The sequence below is a fragment of the Alexandromys fortis genome, unplaced genomic scaffold, assembly GCF_014885135.2.
Source record: "Alexandromys fortis isolate MF-2015 unplaced genomic scaffold, M_Fortis_MF-2015_v1.1 scaffold_64, whole genome shotgun sequence".
In the NCBI taxonomy this organism is placed as follows: Eukaryota; Metazoa; Chordata; class Mammalia; order Rodentia; family Cricetidae; genus Alexandromys; species Alexandromys fortis.
The window spans coordinates 1,687,732-1,713,593 of record NW_026067976.1 but is presented as its reverse complement, the minus strand read 5'-3'; the positions used below and the strand labels follow the sequence as shown (position 1 = coordinate 1,713,593).

At 40.1% G+C, this 25,862-nt stretch overlaps 1 protein-coding gene across 7 annotated transcripts in view; it reads left to right on the top strand.

The window, feature by feature from the left end:
- Focad (focadhesin) overlaps nt 1-25,862 on the top strand; it is a 1,203,139-nt gene that overhangs the window by 992,003 nt on the left and 185,274 nt on the right. For all 7 annotated transcript variants that reach the window (XR_007594464.1, XR_007594465.1, XR_007594463.1 and 4 more), the window contains 2 exons: nt 2,639-2,841; nt 9,854-10,111. Coding sequence is in view for 4 of the 7 variants with exons in the window: in XM_050157363.1 (XP_050013320.1) it covers nt 2,639-2,841; nt 9,854-10,111 (461 nt within the window). In the remaining 3 variants the exon portion in view is untranslated. The remainder of the gene's footprint in view (nt 1-2,638; nt 2,842-9,853; nt 10,112-25,862) is intronic.

The window sequence follows — 25,862 nt, the reverse complement described above, 5'->3', positions numbered from 1 at the left end:
ACACACACACTGATACAAACACACACACACACAACCAAACACGTAAATACACTGCAAAGAAGACTTATTTATAATTGATACTATACTGAACAAGTTAATTTTTTTGACTTTGGTCAGATGAATGATGATGCTCCTTTGGTTGTCTAACAATTTAAAGGAAAGTGAAGGCAGTAGAGAGGGAAACCAAACGTGCTAGTTAGGAAGAGTGAAAGAGTCAAGTTTTTCACTCTCACTGATGGGTCAATATGAGATATCTTTAAATTGTGCTGTTTTTCTTATGTTTTCTAACTTTGCTTGGTCTGATATCAAGTATGTGGTAATAAGGGAGTGCAAATTACTTTAAAGTATCTTAGATAACTTTCTGCTCTATCTTCTCTGGGACATTGTTTTGTCAGCATCTTAAGAGTAAATTGTTTCACAGTGGCCTCAGTACGTGAAGGACACCTGGTCTCTTAAACCGCTTTTGTCCCGTTTTTGTTGTCTGCTCTTTGCTGGTGCCCTTTGGATCAGCTTTTCCTTCTCTCTCCAGCAGTGCACATGGCATTTCCCTGGAAGCAGTGCGTACCAGGCTGCTACTTCTGCTGCTTTTACAAAGTCTTACTCTGATAATTTGCATACCAAGAGATTTGCCATTGAAAGTGTACAGTGAAGCATTTTAAAATTTATTGGCCTGTATAGTCAGGAATACAAACTAGTTTCAGAATTTTTCTATCACCACTGTCCCCTGAATTTCTTGTGCTTCATGGTGTTAATAACAATTTCCAATTGCAGCCTGAGAGAAAACATTACTCAGTCTGAAAAAAATATGCTTTGGGGATGATAGTAAGAGCACTAGCTGATCTTCTAGAAGACCTGGGTTTGGTTCCTGTCACTCACCTGGTGACCTAACAATTATCTGTAACTAGTTCCTGGGGATCCTGTGCCCTCTTCTGACCTTTGTGGGCACTGCATGCATGTTGTGCATAGACATAAGTGCAAGCAAAACACTCATACATATAAAGTAAAAAAATAACCAACATAAAATATTTATCATTATTATTGTATGCGCGCGCACACACACACAGGGCATCACATGCATGTAGAGGGCAGATGACAGAGGGCATTCTCACCTTTCACCTTTACTGTTCCAGGGGTGGAACTCAGGTCATTAGGGTTCGCAGGCAAGCACTTTATCTATTGACCCACCTCAATGGCCCTACTGTCTTTTGTGCTTGTAAATTTGACTTTTTATATAAATAGTTTGTATTTGTTTTATTGATGAAAAATTTCCAAAGCCCTATGGAAGTTGTCTTTCTAATTCTGAAGTTTCAAATATATGTTTTGACTCATGCACAATAGAAAAATGACACAGGACCAAGCAAATGCTTTGAGCAGCTGTTAGCTGGCAGAATTTTCTTTCTCTTGTAAACCAATGCCTATTTTGAGGTTATCCTGGTTAAGGGAGTAAACCACATTGAAAATTGTTGAGACTGTCATCTAAAACTGTTTAGTATATTGGGGAACTACTTAGTTTTCAAAGTAATAGATAATCAAGAGAATGTCAATCATTTCAAATCCAAAATCAAGTATTAATATAAAATACATTATACTTCCTACCAGTAGACTTTTATAAATAATAGCTTATAAAAATATCTGGACAAATTATAATATGTGTGTTATGTGTTTCCTTCTTTTAAAAAAGATAATAGATACTTATATTTTCTTCAATAACACTATGGATTAAGGCCAACATTAAGGGAAAATAATGTTATAGTAACATGTGTTTGTACTTCAGTTCATGTTAGGGTTTGACTTCCAAGTGATTTAACAAAATACTGACAACGTACTGACATGATATAGTGTCCAGAGAATTTTTCTTTCTTTTTTTAGTGTAGTGTGGAAATTACTTGATTACTTTGATAGTTTGGCTCTGAAGCTTATGAATAACATCTTTAAGTAAATCACAGTTTATTCAGTAACCTTAAAAATATAGTAAAAAAAGGTCTACTTATAGCCTAACTCATTCTGTAGTTAGGCTCTGGGGGATCCTGGTGCATGGCTAACGCACTGCACTTCTGTATTCTGCCTCTGATGTGGAGGCTGAGTTCCCATGAAAAGAACCTGCTTACTGCAAAAGGATTTTTGTGGGCGTGTGCTGTGGGACCTTGGTGATCCTGTTCTGAGTAGTCTAGCTGGCAGTCAACTATGCTTTACCTTGATGTTCACTCAAGCTTCTGCTAATATGACTTTTGGCTAATTTGTTGAGGAAGCATGTGTGCTGTCCTCATTATCCACTAATAGAGACTTATGGCTCCTTGGTTGTTTGTGAGTAGGAGCTGAAATGTTATAATGTACAAATGTTTAATAGTACTAAAATTCACAGTGATCAAAAAATGTAGTTTATTTATATATACCTTTTGATGCATAATACGTTGTACCTAAAAGTATCCTTATTCTTCTGTTACAAATATCAGTAGTTGTAAAAGAGACACAATTAGTTTTTATGTTACTGTTATTTATTTTTACTGTAACTTATCATCCTAGTTGTATCTGAACTGGTTGGAAAAGGGCAAGAAAAACTCTATTTCATTGATAAAATAGCATTTTGTTTGACTGATGTTAATTTAACAAAAATTGTGATCTCCTGTTTTGTGGTTAGCTTTGAAGCTCCTCTCTGTTGCTGAAGGTCAGAAAATCCCAAAGGCATCCTTGCTGCTCATGGTGCCTCTTCTGCAGATCCTGTCTTCCACTGCCTTAGAAGACTGTTTGGCCATGGGTGAGGAAGGTCCCTCTAGGCAGCAGATGGCTCTGAATCTTTTGGAAGTGCTACAGAGGGAATGTTATGGAGACAACGATCACATGGTAATGAATTCTTCTTTATTTCTCTTCAGGGTCCATGGGTTTTTTCTGTCACTTCTAATGAAGTGTGTATTTAGATGTGAACTTGCACTTCCTGCATTTGTCAGGCAGTGACGTGGGAGATGCTATCCTTCTCTGGACAGTGAAGGGAGGATAGGTGCTCCTGTGGGCAGTTAGCTTTAGAAGTGCTGTAGGATCTCTCTTCCTTTTTGATATTCCATCTCACTAGACACTAACAGTCCTGATTAGTCTTGAGAAAAAGAAATGAAATCTGTTTAATTCAGTGCTTCTTTTCTTTATTAGATCGATTTTTATTCTCATGCAGGAAGGCTTCTGCAGAGACCAGAAGAGGGTTTTAGATCCTTGGTTGTGAGGTGCTGGATATGGGTCTAGTCCTTTGCAAGAGCTGCAAGTGCTTTTAACCCCTGAACCTTCTCTCTTGACTCTTCTTTAACATACTCGAGCATGGAGTCTTTCATTCTTAGAGTCTATTGATGTATGTCCAACATCTTGCTAGTCAGGGTCTCCCAGGTAGGGAATGTTTCTCAGAATCTGCAAGTTCAGGGGTCAGTATAAGATTTATATGGCATGTAATAACAGGCTCCCTAGCCGGTGACTTTTGTTGTCTTTATGTATGACCACGTTTTCCTGCCTCAAGTAGAAGACAATAGGTCTGTCATATGTTTTTTATGCCTTGTAAGACTGTACGGCCATGGAGGAGGAAGGTCCATTCAGGAAGCAGTAGACGCTGAATCTTTTGGTGTTATAGTGGGAGCGGTAGTCTTGTTCACCTCGTTTTGTGTTCTCTGTCTCCCTTTCTGTCTTTTTTTTTAAATCTTATTTTAAAATTGTGTGTGTGTGTGTGTGTGTGTGTGTGTACACATGTGTCAGTGAACATTTGTGGAAGTCAGATGACAACTTTCAGGACTCAGTTCTCTCCTCTGCCCTGTGAGCCCAGGTTGTGAGGCTTGAGAGCTTGCACCTTTACCCACTGGACCCTATTGTTGGCCCTTTACTCTTCCTTTTCTGTGACAGTAGTCTAAAATGCCTGAGTCCTAGGCATTTCTGCTAGGCCCATTTTCCTTTTACATATTGTCTTTGGCAAATTGTATTCCTTCCTATTCCCTTCTTAGGGGTTGGGGCAAGAGTTAAGTAAGATAAAGCCAGGAAAGCATCTAAAGTCTCTGTGGAGGAATTCAGTGTGAACAGCAGCTGGAACGTGCTTGTTGCTTCATTTGGGAAAAAGGAGGTCCCTTTAGTCACGCGCTGTTAGGCATTAGAGCGGCCAGAGTCTAGTATCATTATTTCCTACCTGAGTCTGCACTGGAAACTGATTAAATGTGTATTACAGCTTCCCAAATCCAGATTGTTCCACTTTAATTCTAATTATTGAAGTAGACATCCAACTTAGCAGTAAGAGAAGGACTTTCTGTCCAAGTTCTAAACAGGATGGCAGGAATCCTATTAACCCTTTTATACCTTCCCTCCTAATTTCCCATATAGCACAAAGATATGATCCTGGGTGGGGCCAGAGCTGGGGTCCAGTGCTACTGCTCAGGCAGGATGTACATTGCATTATGTACTTTTAAAGCACAAGTGTTATTTACCGAGGTTCACCCTAACTCTAATACCTAAGGACTCGGCTTACTGTTTGCTCAGGTGTGTGTGTGTCTTATTCATCAGCATGGGTAGCTGGACTTCCTCTTTAGCAGCTGTTGGTGCTGAGGGAGTAGGAAGGGATACTATTGATGCTAAAAATATCCTCCTCGTGATGCTGTGCTGTTTTATCGAGGTCGTGAGTGACTCATATCACCCTTTTAAAAAATGATTTCTTTTCCCCAGGTACCTGTGTGATCTCTGTATTCCAAACACACCTATCAGTTCAGCTTCTCTCCCACTCACCAAGTCTCTCCCTAAATCCTGGGTTTCTCACATAATGCTCTTTCGTTTCCTCTGTATGAACTTGCAGACACAGCTAGATCTTCTCCAGTTTCCAAGTCGGTATTCATTGTGCTTTGTCTTCCCAGCATATCTTTATTTACCTAGTGCAAAGAATGCTGCGTGCTAATGTGGATGATCCAGGTTTGCACCTTTAACTCTGTGGTGAGCCCACGGAGGGGGAGAATTGTGGCTCTTCCTCGGGCCGTTAGGAAAGGGCATCGATGTAAACTGTTAACATTAAATTGCAGTAGTCATTGATCATCTTGCATTTTTCTATCCTAAGTGCTTTTGCTCTATATTTCTTAGCCGATCATAGGAAATAGCTTTAGTTAAAATATTTTAGGCACTTGTCTGACTGAATGTCTTCTTCCCCTCATACTTAAATAACATATTAACTTATTTATCTTTTCATCCAAAGTACCTGATCCATTGTTTAGTGCATGGTGGGTATTCAGTATTTAGCACGTTTTGTTCTTAGCAAATGTGCATCTGTCATAAGACTAGGCCATTTTTCTATTGATTTATTACAGAAAGCTCTCCCTGAAAGCCATGGATTTTCTGTTTTTAATGATTTCTCTGGGTGGTTCTGACTTAGTGTTTGATTATAACTAGAATTATTCTTCAGAAGTATAGTTTGAGGGTTAAGTACCCTTCCATGCAGAACTGTAATGGCTTCTCTATTTCTGAAGGCTGAGAACCATGAAATAAAATAGGGCTTGACATCTTTCCGTTCCCAAGATATAAAACAATGCACAATTGGAAATGTGATATTCATCCCTTTAAAATCTAATAAGTATTTTTTATAGTGTGTGGAAAACAAGATCCTTATTTTAAAATTTGGCTATTAAGTGTGAAACTTGAAACCACTTATTTTAATCTACTCAGATTAAAAAAAAAACAACCAGCTGCTAGTTTAAATTCTAACGTGTTTGAAAATCCTCCCAACATAATGGAAAATAAAAGAAAGCATCAATGTACACAAATTATGAGCAATAAAGAGAGAAATTTGAGTAGGGCAAACTGCCATGAGTATTGACTAGTGAAGGTCCTTAGTTATTCCTTAGACAGTGCTCGCAGAGTGACTAGAGAACTGTTGCTACTGTCAGATAAAGAGGCAGCCTGTCTCCTGTGCCCTCTGTTGACAAGGTACCACTGTGTCCCCACAGAGCCCCACAAAGGATGGACAGGGTGGTCAGGTGTTATCCCCCCCCCCCCCGGGTTTATCTACCTATTTATTTATTTTGGTGATTTCTTTTTTTTTCTTTTGTTATTTCTATCTATCCCTCCACCCACTAATTTATCTTTGTGCTGAATTTAGGAGGAAATGATAGCAGCATTTAGATAGATTTTAGTAAATAAAATGGTAAGTTAGCAATAAGTTGAGATGAACTGGTTTCATGAGAGTTGGTTGAAAGTTAAGGAGAAACCTTGACCTTATGTTTTAGGATGATGTGAATTATCATGATCTTATGTTTTCGGATGATGTGAGTTATCATTTGGTGATAACCCAAGTATCCCCACCTTTCTCAGCTCTCATCTAGATGCTCTATGGGAACACAGGGCTGGAAAGAAAAACACTTATTGATTTTGTTTTTGGGTTCTGAGACAGTTTCCCTATGGTTGGATAGACCAGGCTGGCCTTCAGTTCACCGGGATTCCCCTGTCTCTGTCTCCCGAGTGCTGAGTTTCCACGTCTCCACCCTTTTATCTGTGAAGAGTGTTGCAGTCAGTGTTGGAGGTTAATGCTCTTCTTCACTGTATTCACAGACCTCTTTAGCTCTAAGCGACTGTCAAATGTCCGACATACAGCTCACACTTAATGCACCTGAACGCTTCTAGGAAAATCCTTTAAAACTAGATAACCCCAACTCTTTTATGAAAATCATTGAAATACATTTTAACAACTATCTAATACATATTTTAAATTTTTAATTTTATGTGTGTCAGTGTTTTGATTGCATTTTTGTCTGTGATCACAGATGTGCCTGTGGAAGCTATAAGAGGGTATCAGATCCCTGGAAATGGAGTTATGGACAGTTTTCAGACCTGGGTTCTTTAGAAGATTAGCCAGTACTCTTTAAGTTTTGTGCCATCTTTACGGACCCTTAGATAGTGCTTTATTTATTTTTTGAATTGTGTTTTTTCCTTTGTTTTATGTGTTTTTTGAGATAGGGGCTCACTATATACCCCGACTAGCCTGTAACTTCCCATGTCAACTAGGCTGGTCTTGAACTGCTCGTGTCTGTTGGGACTGAAGGTGTACACCCCATGTTGGGATTGAAGGTGTACACCACCATGCCCAGTCCCCCTTGCTTTGCTTTTTTTTTTTTTTTTTTTAAGCAGAGTCTCTCTTAGCTTAGTCTCGTTTTGAACTCATGACCCTCCTGCCCCATTGCACAGATGCTGGGCTTACAGGTGCCATCATCATTCCAGTTCTAGTATTTTTTAAGTATATTTTCCCCTGCGGTTTTGTTCTTTATTATTTTCTGCTGTGCTAAAATACACATAATACAAATCCTTTTCCTTTCTACTTTTTCCTCTGGGAAACAGAATGTACCAACCTATTCATCTGTTTTCTTTCAGGGTAGGGAAATCGTGAATGATACCCTTCCCCAGACAGTAGCATCTGTCACTCACTGGGGCAAGGGGATCTTAATGTGATGTATTATTTAACATTTTCGTTTCCTACTGCTGGTCTACCTTTCGCCAACCAGACAAACACAAATAAGATGGGAGATAGTACTTCAAGTAATGTGGGATTCCTTTTCTCTTCTTGTTTATCTTCATCAGGGTAATGGGCTTTGGGCTCGATTCATGGTTCATGTTGATGTCCAGTTATTTTCTTTTCTAGTCATACCCACTTGTTTTGTCTTTCTTTTCCCAGCATGATAGGGACAGTTTTTTCCTGTATTTGTAACTTCAGACATTGTGCTGAGAGCTTTATTAAATATTAGATGGCTTCATATCTTGCTCATATACCTTGGCAAGAAGTTAAATTGTACAAAGAATAAAATGAGAGAAACTGTATGAGATCTAGCAGCTAGCTTGGTTGTCCTGAAGACCAAGTCTCTTATGAAGTCCAATATTGGTTGTCATTAGTCTAAAGGACTTGGCCATGGTCATTAATGAATTTCATCGTCTTATGAACAGCATTTTTAATATGACAAAGGTGTTTAAATTTAGATGTTATTTAAGTTTTGTAAGTTTTTTACAATACTAATACATCCACATAGTTCAAAAAGCATAAAACGGTACATGATGAAAGTCTTCTGTTTCACTGTGGTTTCTAGTAGTGCTATTCTGTCTTTCAACTGGATTTTTTTTTTTTGCTTAGTGGTTACTGTTTTGTTATGTAATATATGATATGTAATATGATATGATAAATAGTATCTTTCTCCTCATACTCTTGGAAAAAAGGAGCATTCTAAACTCTATTGTAGATTCTCATGAATCTTTTCATATTAGTTAACAATATGGCTAGAACAGTCACATTTTTTTTTAAAGATTTACCTATTTATTATGTATACAACATTCTGCCTCGATGTATGCCCGCACGCCAGAGGAGGGCGCCAGATCTCAGTACAGATGGTTGTGAGCCACCATATGGTTGCTGGGAATTGAACTCAGGACCTCTGGAAGAGCAGCCAGTGCTCTTAACCTCTGAGCCATCTCTCCAGCCCCCTAACAGTCACATTTTTTATAGTACTAATTAATTTTTAAATCTGATAGTCGCTCATTAGCATATGCTCAAGAAAATTGTGTACTAATACTGTCTCACAGACGTTTGTAGAAATGCTGATAGTATGTTTGTAGTTGCCTCCCAGAATGGAAATGGCTCAACTATCTATCATGAATGGATAGAGAAGAGGAGCCATATACATATGATGCAATGCTGTTTGTCAATAAAAAGTACTGACACAAGCTATGCCGTGAGCAAACCTTGAAAACATGCTAAATGAAAGGAAGCCACCACGTGTGTGCCGTCTGTTGAATAAAAGCTAAACTAGTATGTGATTTCTATCGTACAGAATAGCCAGGATAGAAGTTATAATGCCAGTGGGTGGTCTCCCGGGACTGGGAGTAGGAAAAGGCTATTGAGCTTTCCCCGGGACTGATGAAAATGTCATAAAAATAGGTACTGGTGGTGGTCACGGAAATCTATGGATTACTGAAATCTTCTAAACGCTAAACTTTAAGAGAGCACATATTATAACATGTGGATTATATCCTAACACGTTTATTACATTTCCCCAATATTAACTTTTATTTCCTATCCTTTCAGTGGTTATCTCTGTGGCATCCTCCGATTAGAGGCAGTTAGGGATCTTAGCTTCTGTCACCCTCCTCTGGGAAATTTGGATGACCCCATTAGCAGGCAGTGTCAAATGCTTCTGTAACGGCTGTGACTTCTCTTGAATCATTTCTGCTCAAGCATCCACGCACAGTTCTGTGCACTCCTTGGATCCAACTCTGCTGCTTCACCTTTGTGAGGAGCCCTTTCTCAGATTTGCTGAAATGCAGTACCGTCTCTCGATTGCGGAACTTATTCCCAGTTACTAATGACTTCCCAGACTCAAGCTGAAACAGCTCTGTTCCCGTCCACATACTGTCTGTTACCAGTGTGAATTGTCCTGTGTCCAAGTCTGCCATCTGCCCTGGGCTGCCACTCACAAGGACCTGGCCAAATGAAAGGGGGTGTCTATTTTCCTTCTCATTGCTGATCACTTGGAGGTTTTTTAAAGTGAGAATCCCTTCTCAGACTCTGCTGCCTCTGGATCTTGTGTACTGATCCATCTCCACCCCTCTTCCTTGACTAGGAATGAACTATAAGCCTGAGAAAATTCTGTGCTACCGTGTCCTCAGGTTCTGTGGAGCAACTGTTTTTTCCTCTTTGTCTAATCCTATTACCTCACATATGGTGGAGAACTATTTGTCAGAACCTCAAAATGTGTATTTATTTTGTTGGAGGAAACGATTTTGATGATGAATTATAAAATAAGTGAATGTCAGGAACAGGAATATTTTCTGACACACACTCCTCTCGTGGTTTAATGCCGTCTGTGTCTGTTTTCAGCTCTCCTGCAGGCTCACTTTTCCTGTGAGCAGCATGTATGGTTCGGTCTTCACCACCTGGAGGGTCCTTGAAGTGCTTGGAGAAGAGGCAGCGGCGTGTGACTGGCTGGCTGCAGTGGAGTCCTTGCTCCCACTCATTACCGCGGTCCCCACTCATGTGTTTTTACTGCTGGCTCACCTGCTTGTTGAAGATACAGGACAGAATCTTCAGCAGATCCTGAAGGTCACCACAAAGTTAGCCCAAGCAGATTCCGCTCAGGTAATGGGAGAAAAGCATAGTATTTACAATTACAGGTTATTTTTAGTTTGTGGATTAGTTATGCCAAAGTTTTAAAATTATGGCTTTAAAAATGTATTCATGTTACAAGTTAGGTTTCTTTTTTCTTATCCCGAATTGATTTATACTTAACTATGTATTTTTTTTTCAATTAAAGCTACATTTGGCTAGGAAACCTTAATATAGTACATTTTTGTTCTGCTTTACACAACCCATTCTGTGATGCTTTCCCTTTAGTTCTAATATTGCTCTAAGGTAGATGCAGCTTAATCAATTCATGATAGATTCCTTACAGTTTGACCCTCTTTTCATGCAGTCATTTAATAAGAATAACATTGTATTCTCTCTCTGCGTGGTACTGATATCACTGCAGGCAAGGATGTGAGGATAAACAATTGTCTTCCTGTCTGCATGGAGCTGGAGTGTAATAAGCAGTCAGACATAAATAAGACTTCCCTCTGTCCTTTAAAAATAGAAGTACATTTAACACAGCGTTCTTTTATTTTTCTACTGGCTAGAATCTCTAGAATGTTTTCTGTGAAGGGAGGGTTTCCTAACCCAGCAGGCATGGCATTATTTTATATTCTGTTTACTGATGCCTGTGCTTATGCTTCCTTCCAGGAATAGTGAAGAAAACAAATTTCACCTCAGTACAAAGTCATGTGTTTCTAGGTGAAAACATTAGGTGTCATTGGTGTTGAAAATATGTTGAAGATGGGAAATTTTGTGTTTGGCATTTCTCATTCTCTCAGCTTGTCATGCTCATTTGTATTTTATCAAGTAACCTGCACTGTGTGCAAAGGACCTTTGTCCTGATGTGTATGCGTACTATAAATCATTTCATGTTGTTTCTAGAGTAGTTCTCTGTTCCATATTTTCTAAAGGCCCCCACTCATAGCCAGTGTTGATGTGTAATATGTTCTATTTGAGTAGTTGAAGCACAGATGGAATCTGGAGATTTTGCAGACAAGAATCCCTTGGAATAATACACTGACCTGTCTTGATCTGTATGCACTTCTGATACAGCGTGTGTGTGTTTATGCATGCACCTGCACGCATCTGGACATATACACGTGTGTACATACACACATGCAGAAACACACACCTGTCATTTTTTATTCACACAGTAATTTCATTTGGTCTTAGGAGTTTTGTCTCAAGTTACTATTAGCAGTTTTTATTTGACTAGTATTTAGGTCAATTTTGGCCTAAGTAGTATACTCAAGGCACAATTTCTTTTCTTTATGAATTATGTGGAAGGTTTAACAGAGGCTTATCACTTCATCTTCACAGTCCAAAAGGAATCGAGAAGAAGCAGGGAATGCTCAGATTGTTCTTGCTTGGTTCCCATGTTCATAATGTACCAAATATGATGGTAGCGTAATGAGACATTTTAATTTGCCATTTGTATAGATTGGAAGTGGGGTGAACTTTAAGGATCCCCAAATTACCTATGCCTCCAGCGCTGTGAGAGCTGAGGTTCGGATGTGTGTTATTCAGTCTTAGTGTCACTGTGACAAATGACAAGTGTCACTTGAAAAAGCCTAGCAGAGGAGCATGATTTCTGAATTTCAGTCTGTTGTTAGTTGGCTCTGTTGTTTTCAGGTCTGTGTCCAGGTGGAAACATCATGGAAGAGCCTGGTAGATTAAAACCGCTTAGGTCATGGCAGCTAGGAAGTAGGGAGTCATACCAGCCACCAAAATCCTCAAACCAGGTTCTACCGCCCACTTTCCACTACCTTCCGATAATGCTATCAGTTTGTATGTCCGTTAATAGATCAATACTGTAAGTAATGTCCCTCTGGTCCAGCCACTCCCAGTGATTGGCTCTATTAATGGGGACCAAACTTTCAACAGTTGAAGTGTTTACTTTTAAAAATTTCATTAGTATATATTATTTATACACACAAAAGGTTTCATTATGGCATTTTATTGTGATATGCATATAATGTATTTTGATCATATTCACCCTATTACTCTGATTTGTACCCTTGCTGATACTTTTTTTTTTTCTAACTAGTCCCTTTTACTTTCACCCACCCACTCCATGTATGTGTGTGTGTACCAATGTATTTAATTGGGGTTCTTTACATGAGTGTGCGTGAAAGGGTTATATACGGGATCATGATTACCTTACTGGGCTCCATCCCCCATGAAGCATTAGTTGCCTATAGATTCTCAGGCAGTGGTGAGAGCTTTATGAACACTTTCCCCCTAGAAACCGTTCACTGCCTCAGGGAACGCTAGGGTCGTATGAGCCCTTGACCCTCTAGGACAGAATAGTGACAATTCCAATCTTGTGCAGTTAATGTCAGGTATTGAGAATGCAAGAGTGCCACAGCTATGCCTGGAAGACAGCATTCCACAACGTGCCATCCCTTCCTCCTGCTCCTATATTCTCTCTGATCCTTCTTCTGCAGTGTTCGCTGAGCCTTGGCTGGGTGATTTGGGGCTGAGCGTTTAACAATCGCTTATTCTCAGCACTTTGAGTATTTATGAGTCTCTGCAGTAACTGCTGCTCACAGCAAAAAGAAGCCTCTCTGCGGAAAGCTGACACCAGCGCTAGTCTGTGGGCATAAACAGAACGAATACTTCGCATGTCTGTGTAGCAGAACAGCTGCGGTAGCTTGCGTGTTAAGGCTTACGACCTTCCAAATCAAAGGCCTTTGACCAGGTTTACGGTATCAGAGCCACGCAGACTTCAGATCCTACCAGGAAGTGCTGGTTACCCCGGTAACACTCCTGCCACTGTTTCACCTGTAGGCGCATCTTGCCTGGTGGGCTGGTAGTGCAGCACACAGGGTCCAGAGCTGAGCAGAACTGTCGTTGACGGTTCTTTCCCAGCAGATTGCATAGCACCTCTGGCACCGTGGACACTAGCCAGTAGCGAGGAAGCTTGCAGCCCATTTCCAGTTGGGACTAAGTATAACGTGAGTTTTGGGAGTACCTCTTGTTTCCAAACCATAGAGATGATTTCTGAAAGGAAAGATCACTTCCTTACGATAGACATGGAAGTCTGCTCAGAGGACACACATGCTGAGCTGCTGGGACTAATGTAAGGTGACGAGTGTGCGGGCCTCACATCTCCTAGTCCTTAGATGTCAGGTGCTTTTCTTATTCAGATTGTTGCAGGTTCTCGCTAGTGGCCTCCACCACCTCATATTTTGTTTATTTATCTTAGTACCCATGTAAACATTATTTTTTCTGTAATCTATGAAATGGCAATCATTAGAATGACCACCCAGGTTCATTTCCTTTTTCGTTAAGACTATTAAGCAATGTTACATATTTAACTCATGTTCTACAGCTGCTGATTAGTTGGTGGATCATTTTTAAAGAAAAGAGAGAAATATGTTGTGTAATTGTGCTCCTAATATACATGATAGAGTGAAATGCTTAAACATTGTTGCTCAGATACATGCCACACCAGCTAAACACAATGCCATCACAAGACCTACAGGTACCACTTTTAAGCATCTGGGAATGGGTGGAAATAGTACCCTAGAAATTGAAGACTGTGTTTTCTCCCGCTTTCTATTTTCACTGTCATATGATCGATCATGATATTTTAATAATCTTTAGCTACAGTTTAATTAGCCAAAAGAAAGAGCTAAATATTTTGACAGAACAAATTTTATAGTAGTGAGTAGATGCTATTAGTATATTTATTAGCCTTGAAAAAATTTTCTCTGGGCGGAGTGATTTCTGTTCTGTCTGGTATAAGATTTGTGTCTATATCTGTATTTATAGGGGGGTTTGTCCCTGTAGGACAGTTGGCTCAAGTTCTTGGAAGAGTTGGTACTAAAGGATAGTTTGACTCTCATGAGACTAAGTAAACCTCGGAGCCAAACACTTTTCAAGGTTGCTGTCTGCTTTTAGCTTTGGGGATCACCTCACATCTACAGGAAGATTCAGCCACATGAAGTGTGGTGACCTAAATGCTGTGTTGGAATGACATCTTGATTTTGTATATGACTACCATTGTAAGACATTATAAGGAAAAATATTTAATAAATTTCAAAGAAAGGCTATGTATGACATATATGATGGCATTCTTCTTAGTTTTATTCTGCATGGTGGCAGTAGAGATTATTTCTAGTAGTATTCATTCAAAAATAATATAAATTATTAGTTTCTGTTGCTACTTCTCCAGTGTGAGTTCCTCTCCTTAGTCTCTCAATGTGACCTTTGTGTTGTCATGTCCTTGCATGGCTCTAGGGACAGACCCAACTGGGGCAACCAGGGAATGAAGAGACACACACAACAAAGCTGGGATTGGGCAATTTGTGCTCTCAGATGGAGAGGCCTCAGAATCCTGGAAGCTTAGTGTGTATATTGTGTACAGTAAAGAGAGGTGTGGGGTTATTACATACAGCTGAACAAGGGGGTGGGGTGTTATATACAGCTGAACAAGGAGGAAGGGGTATTATATACAGTTAAACCAAGAGGTACTTTTAGCTATTCTTGGTAGGAATATATATATATATATATATATATATATATATATATATATATATATATTCTCTATAAGGGAACAGTCTTTAGGCTATAAATACCCAGGGTGGGATGGGGTGAGGAGAAAGCCATGGTAGGTGTTTTCTGCATTATCAGTATGTACACTCACTCCAGGGAGAAGGCTTTGCCATTTTCCTATGGGACTGAGGCTCTGGTCTTTGATGTAGCTATGCCTACGTCAACAGCACACAATCAAAACAGGGTTTATAGCAAGATTCAATACCTTGGATAGTGGTCTTAGAGGTTATGATGGCAGTGGAGAAAGGAGGCTATAGGCAGATTAAATCATAGTTCTAAAGGCAAGAGGAGTGAGTTCTGGTATTCTGTAGTAGGGTAGGACTATAGTTTTTGAAAATATATAACATATTTGTAAGAATCTGGAACAGATAAGCTCAAAGATTTCTAGAACAGGAGTGAATGGGATCAAAGTGACAATGTGTATGAGATGTATTCCATAAGTATGTACCATTACTGTGTATCAGTAATATGAAAATAGTATATGGAGTGTTAGTCACCAAGGTCGTCAGCTTTTGGGCAGATTGAGGTCTTTTGATATCTCATTTTCAGGTGAATAACTCTAATGCTGTGTATATGGAATATCAATTTTAGTTTTACTGATGTATTTATTATATTGAATATAATGAGAGAAAGATTTTAAATTAGAATTAACCAATATATAAAAGGAACACTGCAAATTAATGGGATTTCTTGCAATATTTCAGTGTATGCATGCATTCGATAATATCAAATCAGGTTCGACACTTCTTTTCCCTCAACATTTGTCATTTCTTTATGGTGGAAACATGAGAAAGACCTGTTTATTCTAGCTTTTGGAAGTGCAGAGGGTCATTACCTGTAGTCACCCTCTTGGGTAAAGCCTTCCAGAATGGTTTGCTCTTGCTATAGTTTAGCCCCCACCTGTGTACACCCCTCCCTCTTTCCCAGGCCTCTAGTAGCTTCCATGAGCTTGTCCTGTTTTAGATTCTACACATCGGTGAGATCAGGTGGTAGAAGGCTTACACATTTGAACTTAGGAAGTCACAAGTTTCTTCCTTAAAATCTCCTCTCATGGAACCAAGCCGTAGTCTCATGAAGCGCCATGCTTTCCACCTTTCTCTCGTTTTGATGTGGTGATAGTCATATTTGTTTATTTTTGTTGTTGATATCACTTGCATTTTCTATCTCTGAAGTCCTTTTTTTAACCCATTTTCATGGTTTGATTGTTAAGTCTAGCTGTTAGTGGGAGCAGTTGTAATCTTTAACAATTTTGTAGTGTTTTCAGGGCCATTTTTTTTTCCATTTGTGAAAGTACATACATGCTTGAGCCATTTGAAATCACTTAAGTGGTAAGGTTCATGGCCCATGACTTTTTGATCTTTTCAAAGTCATATATTATCAAATAGTAAAAGTTGACTTTCAGGGCAGAATCCTTGATAGTTCTACTCAGGGTCATAAGCCGTATTTTAACACAGAAAATGAATAGGAAATGTGTGAGATTTAATGGTCTGTGAGTTACTGCTGTGAGAAAGAGAGAAGATATATTCTGCAAAGGAACATGCACAAAGCCTCTCTGGGCACTCTGCACTCTGTTCTATTGTCCCTGAGTTCTGTGAAATGCTACCCCCCGAAGTCAGTCTGCTGCCTGTGTTCTCCACCCCAGCAAAAGAAGCCAGAATGTACAGTTCTTTTAGGAAAGACATTCAGAGATAAGAAGTGCTGAACTTCGTTCTATTCCCTGGTAGCTATAGTGTCAATTAGGCCTTGAGAAAAATTGGAAAGAATTTGTCTGGGTGAAGCTGTTAAAAAAAAGTAAATGCAGGTCAAAATAAATGGTCAAGTTATAGCTCCTCCCCTTGTGGCAAAACGTTTATTTCTTCTTTAAACACACTGTGAAGGTGTCTAGAGAGTAAGGCACTTTAAATTGTTTGTTTTCTCGATGATATGCACGAAGCTTTGAGTTTACACCCAAAGCTTTGGTGTCAGTTTCTTGCCTTAGCATCAACACTATGCTGAGTTACTGCTAGTGCATCTATAGAATAGAAATTTTCTGAAGTTTCCATTTAAGAAATGTTTGATTATGATTTTTCTAACCCATAGTAGACTTAACATTAATAAAACCCAGAGACAGAAATTGGGGTACAATCTGAAGGTCAGAAAAGCAAAACAGCCAGAAAAGCAAAACACTGACTCTTACCTATACCTCAGTCCGAAATGTCGACCCTGCCTCCAGTAATCTCCTAATTAGACTGTGTCTGTGAGCTGTGTCCTCCCGTTTTCTATTCCTCTCTAGTGTTGGGATTAAAGGCGTACACCACTACCACCCAGTTTCTATGGCAAACTAATGTGACTACTGAGATTAAAGATGTGTGTTACCTCTGCCTGGTCTGTAAGCTGAGCAGTGAGGCTGTTTTGATCTCTGAACTTCAGGCAAGCGTTATTTATTAACATACAATTGAAATATGACTAACTTATATGTAATATACTGAAACAAAATCGTTGTGTTTCTGTGTCACTGACACAAAAAGAATGAGCATGGAATTTGATGGAGAGTGGCCTCTAACTCACAAAGATCCACCTGCCTCTGCCTCCTGAGTGCTGGGATTAAAGGCTTGCGCCACCACCGCTCGGCTAGGTTCTAGAATACTTTGTAAACTCTAGTTTCACGAGCAGTACTCTTCTTCAGTGTTTCCAATTTAGTGTTTTTTTTGGGGGGTGGGGGTGGGGAGAGTCAAAGCTCACAGCACACAATCCCAGTTATGTATTACTATAGTTGTCAGTGAGATGATAGGTCTTAATTTGATGGCAGAGTTTAACTTCAGAGTTCTCCAAGTTGGGCAGGTGTGTTAGGTCCTTCACCAGACACCCTGTGATTGTTGAACATACTGGACTTCTAGCTCATCAATGAGAGTTTTGTTCTTCTCATAATACATAGTATGTGCTTTTAGGTGAATCTTCCCAGAAGAGTTAATATAAAGCATTTGGGCATTGTGAAGTCAGTTTGTTTCTAGTGAGTGGAAATACACAGTAATAAAGCAAGTGAAGCCAACGAAATGGCTGAGAGGTGACTAGGGTGATTCTGTTTGGCAGCCTGCGGTGGGTTGGATAGACTTCGGGGACCATGGCGTCTGCTCTTCTTGATGGCTAACATTTTGTGTGAATGAATTGCTTCTGCATTTAAGAGAATTTATATATTTCCCGTCTCTAAAAATGCTTATCTGAGTTTATCATATCGCAGAATCAAGTAGATATTAAGCTGAATGAGGTTAGTAAGGACAAATCAGTGTTTTGAAATGACTTGTGGATGTCTTCAATGTAAATTGTGTTTCAAGGGAATTTTTAGTAGGTACAGGTTAAACTTAGAATTCATGAAAGGAATTCTTCAAGGAATGCCATCTCTTAAAGTTTTTGCCTCTCAGCAACCTTAGAAGGATCCCGAGTTTATTTGTTGATTGATAGAATTAACAGGTAACTGTTGTTAGCTCCATCTGATTTTACCCTAAAAACCAACGAAATATTTCCCCAAATTGAAATGTTTATTCAGAGTGATGGATGGACCATTGTGCAGTTCATGGTCATTGGGTTTAGGTTAGGTTAGATTACACTGGCATCCTATTAGACGAACTCTATTAATTTAGGATTCATAGTAATTTGATACAGGCTGAGTTAAAACATTAGCAAATATTGAAGCTACTGGGTTTAGGTTGTTTAGATTTGCTCACTTACATTCCTATGATGAGTGTGCTAATTTAAAATGATCAAATTATCTATTCATTAAGACATATCAACAGGGACTGGTGCTTGGTAACACTTGGCTAATTCGTTTGATATAGTATAAAAGTAAAAGCAATCGACTTTGATTTCCTTAGTACTTTTTAAATTCAAGTCTTGCCTTTCTTCATTATTTCTAGTAGCTTGAATTATTATTAATGATAATTATGCTGGTGGCATTTTACTGTTTATGTGTACTTAGTGACAAATTGTATTTAAGTTTTAATGGTGGAGGTACAGCTTTATCTGTGTTAAGTGCAATTATCATGGAATTATCCTTCAGCTTGAAATACTGTGCCCGCCTTGTTTTTATTAGGTCCCGTGTTATTTATTAAGCATTTTCAAGTCACTCATTTAATCACACAGCATATGTTTATTGCAGACCTCCTGTATGGTAGGTACTGATAACACCGAGATGGAAGGATATTGCAGTTTGTTCAGAAATGGTAGGACACGGTGGGGTGATGGAGGCGTTAAAAATTACTTTCAATACAAGGCAGTAATTGCCGCTCTGGCGGTAAATAGGCACCCCTGCAAAACAGAGGAGAGGGCCCATATGTTTCTACAAGCAGGGAGATGAGAAACCATTTTAGACAGAACTAAGAACATATGCAGAAACACTGATATGTGGCAGGTCTCAGTGGGATGGCAAGACAGACAGACATTTGGAATAAAGCTGGATAGTGGGAGTGAGGGAAATTGTTCCCGGAGTGGATAGAGATGTTGAGAAACGAGCTCCTCAAACCTTGCCGTTACGTAAGATGAGGGAAGTTCTCTAAACTACCAGGGTCAAATCAGATTTCGGGGAAATGAAGTGGTATAATATGATGTTAAAAATACCAGTTTCAGTGGAGACCCTGGCTTATGTAAGAAAGTGAGGGAGCCCACAGCATGGTAGGAACACACCTAGATGTCCAGCAACTGCTATGCTTCTCGGCTTCTCAGTCGCTGAAGTCAGATGTTAGGAAATGAGGAGGTGGGTGAAGACAAGGGTTCTTGAGAAACTGCCTGTGGGACTGTGAGTCCTACATATTAATGCCTCCTTGGCTTAACCTCAATGACTGGACTTGAACCTGTCCCTTTCTTCTCCTGGTCTCTCTTTCTTGCCCAGCTTGGTGCACCTCCCTTACATGTGAGGGAAATGAGTGACTATAGCACCTGAGTAGTGATGTCGCGCGATGGCTAGGGCTTCAGGACAGTCCCTGGATGCTGTCTAGCACGGTTTTAGTCAGGCAGTCCACAGGGAGTCAAGAGGAAGTGAAACTGAGGAGGAATCCATGAGAGGCAAACCTTTACGAAGAGGGGCTGTCTGTGTCAGTGTGTGACGGCTGGCTAGCAGCTGTGATGGTGGACGGGGAGATAATGGTGTGCCAACATCAGCTGACATGCATCCGATTTTCTACTACAAAACACGGGTTAGTATTTCTTGTAACAAAATGTGGGCAGCCTGAGTGTTGTTAAAAATCCAATGGGGTGAAGCACCCCAGGGGAATATACAGGCCTTTGTTGACAGCGGCCAGGAAAGAGTAAGGCAGAGCCCCCTGGCACCAAGTCTAATGAGACCTTGGCTGCTGGCCACGGAGCAGCAGGAGGATCCCTCTTGGGCTGTGAGATGTACAGTCACCTTCGCCATACTGACAATGCGCTGACCCTGCTTCCCATAAGAGCCTGTCCGGATTCAGATACTAGGTGTTTCTGAGGGGCTGGGGCAGCGGCGTAGGGCGATGATGACTGGAACTATCAGCATCAATTAGAGGTTGTAAAGTTAAGGGAACTCTGGAGAATTCTGCCAGCTGTCACTGGAGCTCTTTGCTAGGGATATGGGTTTAACCTTTGTGATCTCATCGGCGTGAGAGTGAGCATGTGGATAGGTTTAGGCTTCTGTGGGCCTTGAATGGCGCTGGCACATTTACTGTGGTAGCGGCGGCCAGATGGCGACTTCCCACCTTTTCCTTTAATTTTCCTGTTTATATTTTGTGCTTTGTAGGGGTTTGAGGGTCTCCAAATTCACTGTGCTTAAAGTTGATGAGCTGCGCTTTGTTATATTAGTGGTGCATTGCTTTCATACCGTGGTGAATGAGACCCATTGCACTGATCAGGTATGTCTGTGTCCCCTTTCTTACCTTCTCCCATTTGAGACATTAGCATGTCACTTAGCCCGTGCGGGAAGAAGGAGCCCCGTGTGCATTCCTGTTGCCTGCTTCTCCGTGCATCTTTTGAAGCCCTCACGGAGCAGCTGATGAGTTTGTGGAAGGTCACAGGCAGTGGTCTGCTGAGTTACTGAAGAAAGTCCAAGAGTCATTTTTGAAGCAGTTGAAAAATGGAGAACCATGCATGCATATGTGATGTTGTCTTAAATCAAGCTCTGGGTAAAGCTATGGTGACACGTGATGTTCACGAAAGGCTTAATGCAGTCCTTCTAATCGGATGAATTGTCTTGTTGTGCAAAAACTGTTATTACACCGTGTGTGAAACCAACCATGCTGCAGGGGAAAAATTAAATCGCCTGACTGAGAGGTCACTTGTGAATAGTAACACAAGATGCATTGCCGTTATTAGAGACTCTGGAGGACATTCACCCTTTTATGGTCGTTCAACTGCTGGGATGAAATATTTTAGTGGTAAATGACACCCTTCTGGGAAATCCCCCTCAAGACTCATTCTCTGCTGTTTGTACATGAAGGAGCGGAGGGAGTGGGGGAGCACAGGAAGACAATCACATTATTCCTTTCAGATCATGTAACAAACTTACCTAATTTGATTTGGTGTGATAACAGCTGTCTTTAAATGTTCCTCATTATAGCATTCTTCGTCAGTGTCCATCAGGGCCACACTCTGTCTTTTGTGGCAGGCGGTGTACATTCTGTGTTCCTTCCTATAGGGTGTGCATGGAAGCAGAGGCTCAGACACCAAGCTGGCTGGAGTTAATGTCAAAACTGGGCTATGTGCTTTAAGATACGATGAAGTGAAACATCTTTCTGCTTATTCTATTTGCTTTTTTAAAAGAGTCTTTGACTATATACAGGAAAGATTATGTGTGTTCATGTTTCCGTTCTGCGTGGAAACTGTTGATTGGTCAATATTTTATAAAATATCTTCAGAGGTAAGTAAGCACTATTGATCTGAGGTGTTTATAATATAGTCATTAAAGCAGGGACTGCAGTTTTTTACCCATGGATAATACTCAGTATTATTTCTCTGTTTATTGATCATAATCTATCACCATTCTGAAATTTTCTACTTTTTTTTTTTTGCTAGATAATTCAGGTTAGCTTTTATGTGGACAAGAAAGTAGTCAGGAACAGCATTGCAAATAATTTGGATAGATTTTGTGTTTTGTTAATTCTGAAGTCAGGTAGCCGACTTTTTCCTCATTATTTGATTTCAGTGCCTTTCCCCTCCTCCTTCCCTTTAAAGCTTTCCTACTTTATTGCCCAAAAGCTATGGACCAGTTAGAGTGGTGTGAATAGGGATATAAATTCTATTGGATTTCTCAGTGCCTGCTTTTGTTACAGGTATTTTGATGGGTTCATTAAAGCATATCAGTTGAAGTGGGGGCAGGGAACGAAAAGGAGTAGAGGAAGGAAAATATATTGCCAGCTGGAATAATGCATAGATATTTGAGCTTCACCTGGAAATAAAAATAATTTTGTAGAACGGGAGATAGAAACCCTTTGTCAGGTTGCTAATGAGAGGCTTGACCTAGCTGTTGCTGCAGCAGCATCTTTGGGGATGATGAGAGATGCAAAATGCACTGTTGCTAAGCAACTCTCTTGGCTGCCTTTGGAGCAGGTTCATATGTGCTAAGAGCTAATGAATCCTCATGTCTGCTCTTTGAAACTGCTCAAAAAAGCCAATGAAGACATTCCCAGGCATTTAGCATTTAAAGTACTGAACCTTTCTTGCCGTGTCATCTACTCATTAAAAATTAAATTGACCATTTAGTGTGTACTGAATATTGCTTTATTTTTCAAGGTGGGCCAGGGTTTGAGTCCTAATAAATATGTTTTCACAAAGGAGCTCAATAAAAACGACTTAGCTCTGATCTGCTACTTATATTGTTGTAACTGCAGGATTATTTTAAGTTGGAATGTCCTTTTCCCTTCCCTTTTCTAAATCGGTGCAGCCCTCTTCTTTCTTAGTTATTTTTGAAATCATACCATTCGCGTATATTGTTCAGCTCGAATGCCATCGTCTCTGAAGACTCTAGCGATCTAGAAGCCAGGAAAAAATTTTAGGCGGCTTGTTTAACCATTCTCTCTCTCAAAAGAAAAAAAAAATAAACAAAGCAACCCACAGAACAAAAGTGAAAGCCCGATGGAACCTGGACGAAGTGATTAATCTTAGGTCTTGGAAGACTGTATGCGTCCTCTGCTGACCTCTCAGCAGTGGTGTGAGGACGGAAACATGCTCTGTGTGGTGGGAGAACAGTATAAAAGGTGCCATGCAAGTGCTAAATGGTGTGTTTTCGTCTGTTTTTACAGGGGGTTCCGATTGATTTCCCGCGCAGCAAGGATTTTATGTTGCTGGAGTGGTTGTCTCGATCCGCTTTGGTAGCATTTTTGTAGGATATGAACATGTGGGACTTATTTGTAATAGGCTTTAAGCTTTCCCCATTTTATGTCATGGTTGCATGGAAAGAAGATTGCCATGCCTTCTATATAAAAAGTGAATTTAATTTCTTCTTGTTTTCTCTGTGTAGCCCTGGCTGTCCTGGAACTCACTCTATAGACCAGGCTGGCCTCAAACTTACAAAGAACTCCTGCCTCTGCCTCCTGAGTGCTGGGATTAAAGACATGCGCCCCCACTGCCCGGCTTAATTTCTTCTTATAATACCCAAAATTTACTAGAGAGTTTATTACAGTGTAATAATGGTATATTCTTCCCTCAAATGAGAATTATAAAATAACTTTCCTCATTAAATTTAACATGTGAATTAAATGGCATAATCCTGAGTACAGAATTCTGTTTATAATCCATGGTCAGCAAAGGTTACATTTTTATTGTCCTTTTTCACACTGCACGGTTATTTGTTCTGTTACAGACGCAGTGCCTGGCTGTAGCTAGACAAAAACATCCCATCATGTCTGCCTGAAGCTGTCACTATCCTTTCCTCCCAAGTTCTTCGAAAGGGAGATATTCACTGTTATCTCTGTTTGTATGTCTGCTTTTTTAAAAAATCATTATTTATTTAATTACACACATTTTAATATACACTGTGTATATATAGTCTACAGACACACACATATATATAGTGTGTGTATACATGTGTGTGTATGTGTACATATATGTATGTGAAGGTCAGACAGTTTGTAGGAGTTGGTTCTTTCTTTCCATCATTTGGTTCCCAGAAATTGAATTCAGGTCATTAGACTTGACAACAATCACCTTTTACCCACTGAGCCATGTTTGTCTTCGTGTGCCTGTTTTAAACTACTTTTAGATTAAACAAGGAGATTGAGAACAGTGTTCTTTCATGGAAAGAAAATCAAAGCTAATTTAGTGGGTTTAAAATTTCAGGTAGTGGGGCTGTGGAGAGAGGCAAAGTGTTTATCACAAAGCTCTGAGGATCTGAGCTCACACCCCCAACACTTAGAAAGATCCTAGCATGGCCATGAGGGCCTGCAATCACTGTGCTGTGGATGCAGGGGCAAGGGAATACCTGGGACTTGCTGGCCGGCTTGTCTAGCCAAATTAGTGAACTCCAGGTTCAGTGAGAGACCCTGTCTTAAAAAATTAGGTGAAAGCGATCAAGGAATCTATCCAGTATTGAATTTTGAACCCCTATTAACACATGTCAATATATACACTAACGTACCTCACACCTCAAGTTTTGTGGTTGCATATTTTAAAAGGTGGGAAAATATAAAATGATATTTAACGTTATATATTATATAACCTAGTATATCTGACGTATTTTGGGTGTTCTTTTACACGAGCCCTTCTAGATTTGTTCCATATTTTACTCGTATTTACAGCACATCTCAGTTCAGTTGGCTGTGTTCCTAGTGTTCACTGGTATTGTCTGGCAGACTTCCTGGAGAGACACAACATAAATGTCTTCTCATCCCAGTAAGGGTACCCATGACAAGCCAATCCAGCCTGGTGAATCGGTGACCTTTTACTGGGTTACTAACAGGAGTGTACGCGAGGGGTTATTTGCAAAAGCAAGGATGACTCAGAAGCAACTGCATGACTGGACAGCCCACCCCAGCACTGGTGATGCCTTCCAAACGCTGCAACTCCAGAGATCTCTGTACAGCCCATAGGCAGCCTATACACACCCGCGTGATCACTGGGCAGTTTAGATTCACCCTGTGACTCTTCCCCAGACATGTGACAACTGTTTACTTTCGAGTCTCACGAGCCTCCTCCTTCCTCCTGGAGTGATGTTCCTATTGGGGGGAAGTGCCAGGCACCAAGTCGGCATGTCAGGAACATGCTGTGTCGGACATTATGGAGCTACTGAAACTTCCCAATGCTGCGACTTCATCATAGATAAGAAATGTGTGTTTTTAAAAATACTATTCTAATATTGATTTTACTTGTCTAAAAATAGGCCCTTAGTTTGTAATGCTCAAGAACCAAAAAGAAACTTTTTTCTTTTGAGACATGGTCCTCTTATGTACGCCAGGTTGTCCTTAAACTGTAGTGGTCAGGGTTTTCTGAGGGAAAGAACTAATAGAACGTTTGTTATATACAAGGGATAAATTAGGGGCCTAAGCCATTATGTTACTTGCACCGTGGAAGGCAGAAAACCCTGTAACTGCTCATTGCACAATGCTGAATGCTTCAGTTCTCTCATTCTGACCCTGAAGGCCTGGGAGATTACTTGACAGCCAGCTGCTGTTTTTTTGTCCAAGTCAGAAGTCAGCAGACAATGGCAGGAGTGGATGATGCTTTCACCAGCAAGAAGCATTGCAGGAAGGCAAGTGACATTTCCAGTGCTGACTGCCTGTGGGAAGTGTCACCTATGCTGGGGTAGGCTTGTCTCAATTCATCCTTCCTGGAGCTGCTTACACAGACATACCCACAGGTTGATCTGTACTTGGATCAAGTTGACAAACAAGACTAGATGACCATCATAGGCGCTTCCTGCCTCGTACTGAACAGTGGTGGATCACAGGTATGGAGCACCAAGCCTGACAAGAGAACCGCCAAAGTGTGTTCAGAACGTACCTGAGAATGTGTTGGAATGAATACCTATAAGTTTGTTTTTTTTTTAAGTGGCTTATATACACCTTTTGTAAGACCTCTTTTTTCCCTTTTTTTTTTTTGAGTTCATTTCAATTGATGTTGAAAAATCTTATCATATTATGGTTCTAAGCACAAAGAAGAAAGGAACACAGTTGCTGCCTGTAGTACAGGTCATTTTCATGCTGTTGTGAGTAACTAGGACCTAGAGTATACTGAAGTAAAAGTGGGCATAAAGTTAGTATAACAAACAGTA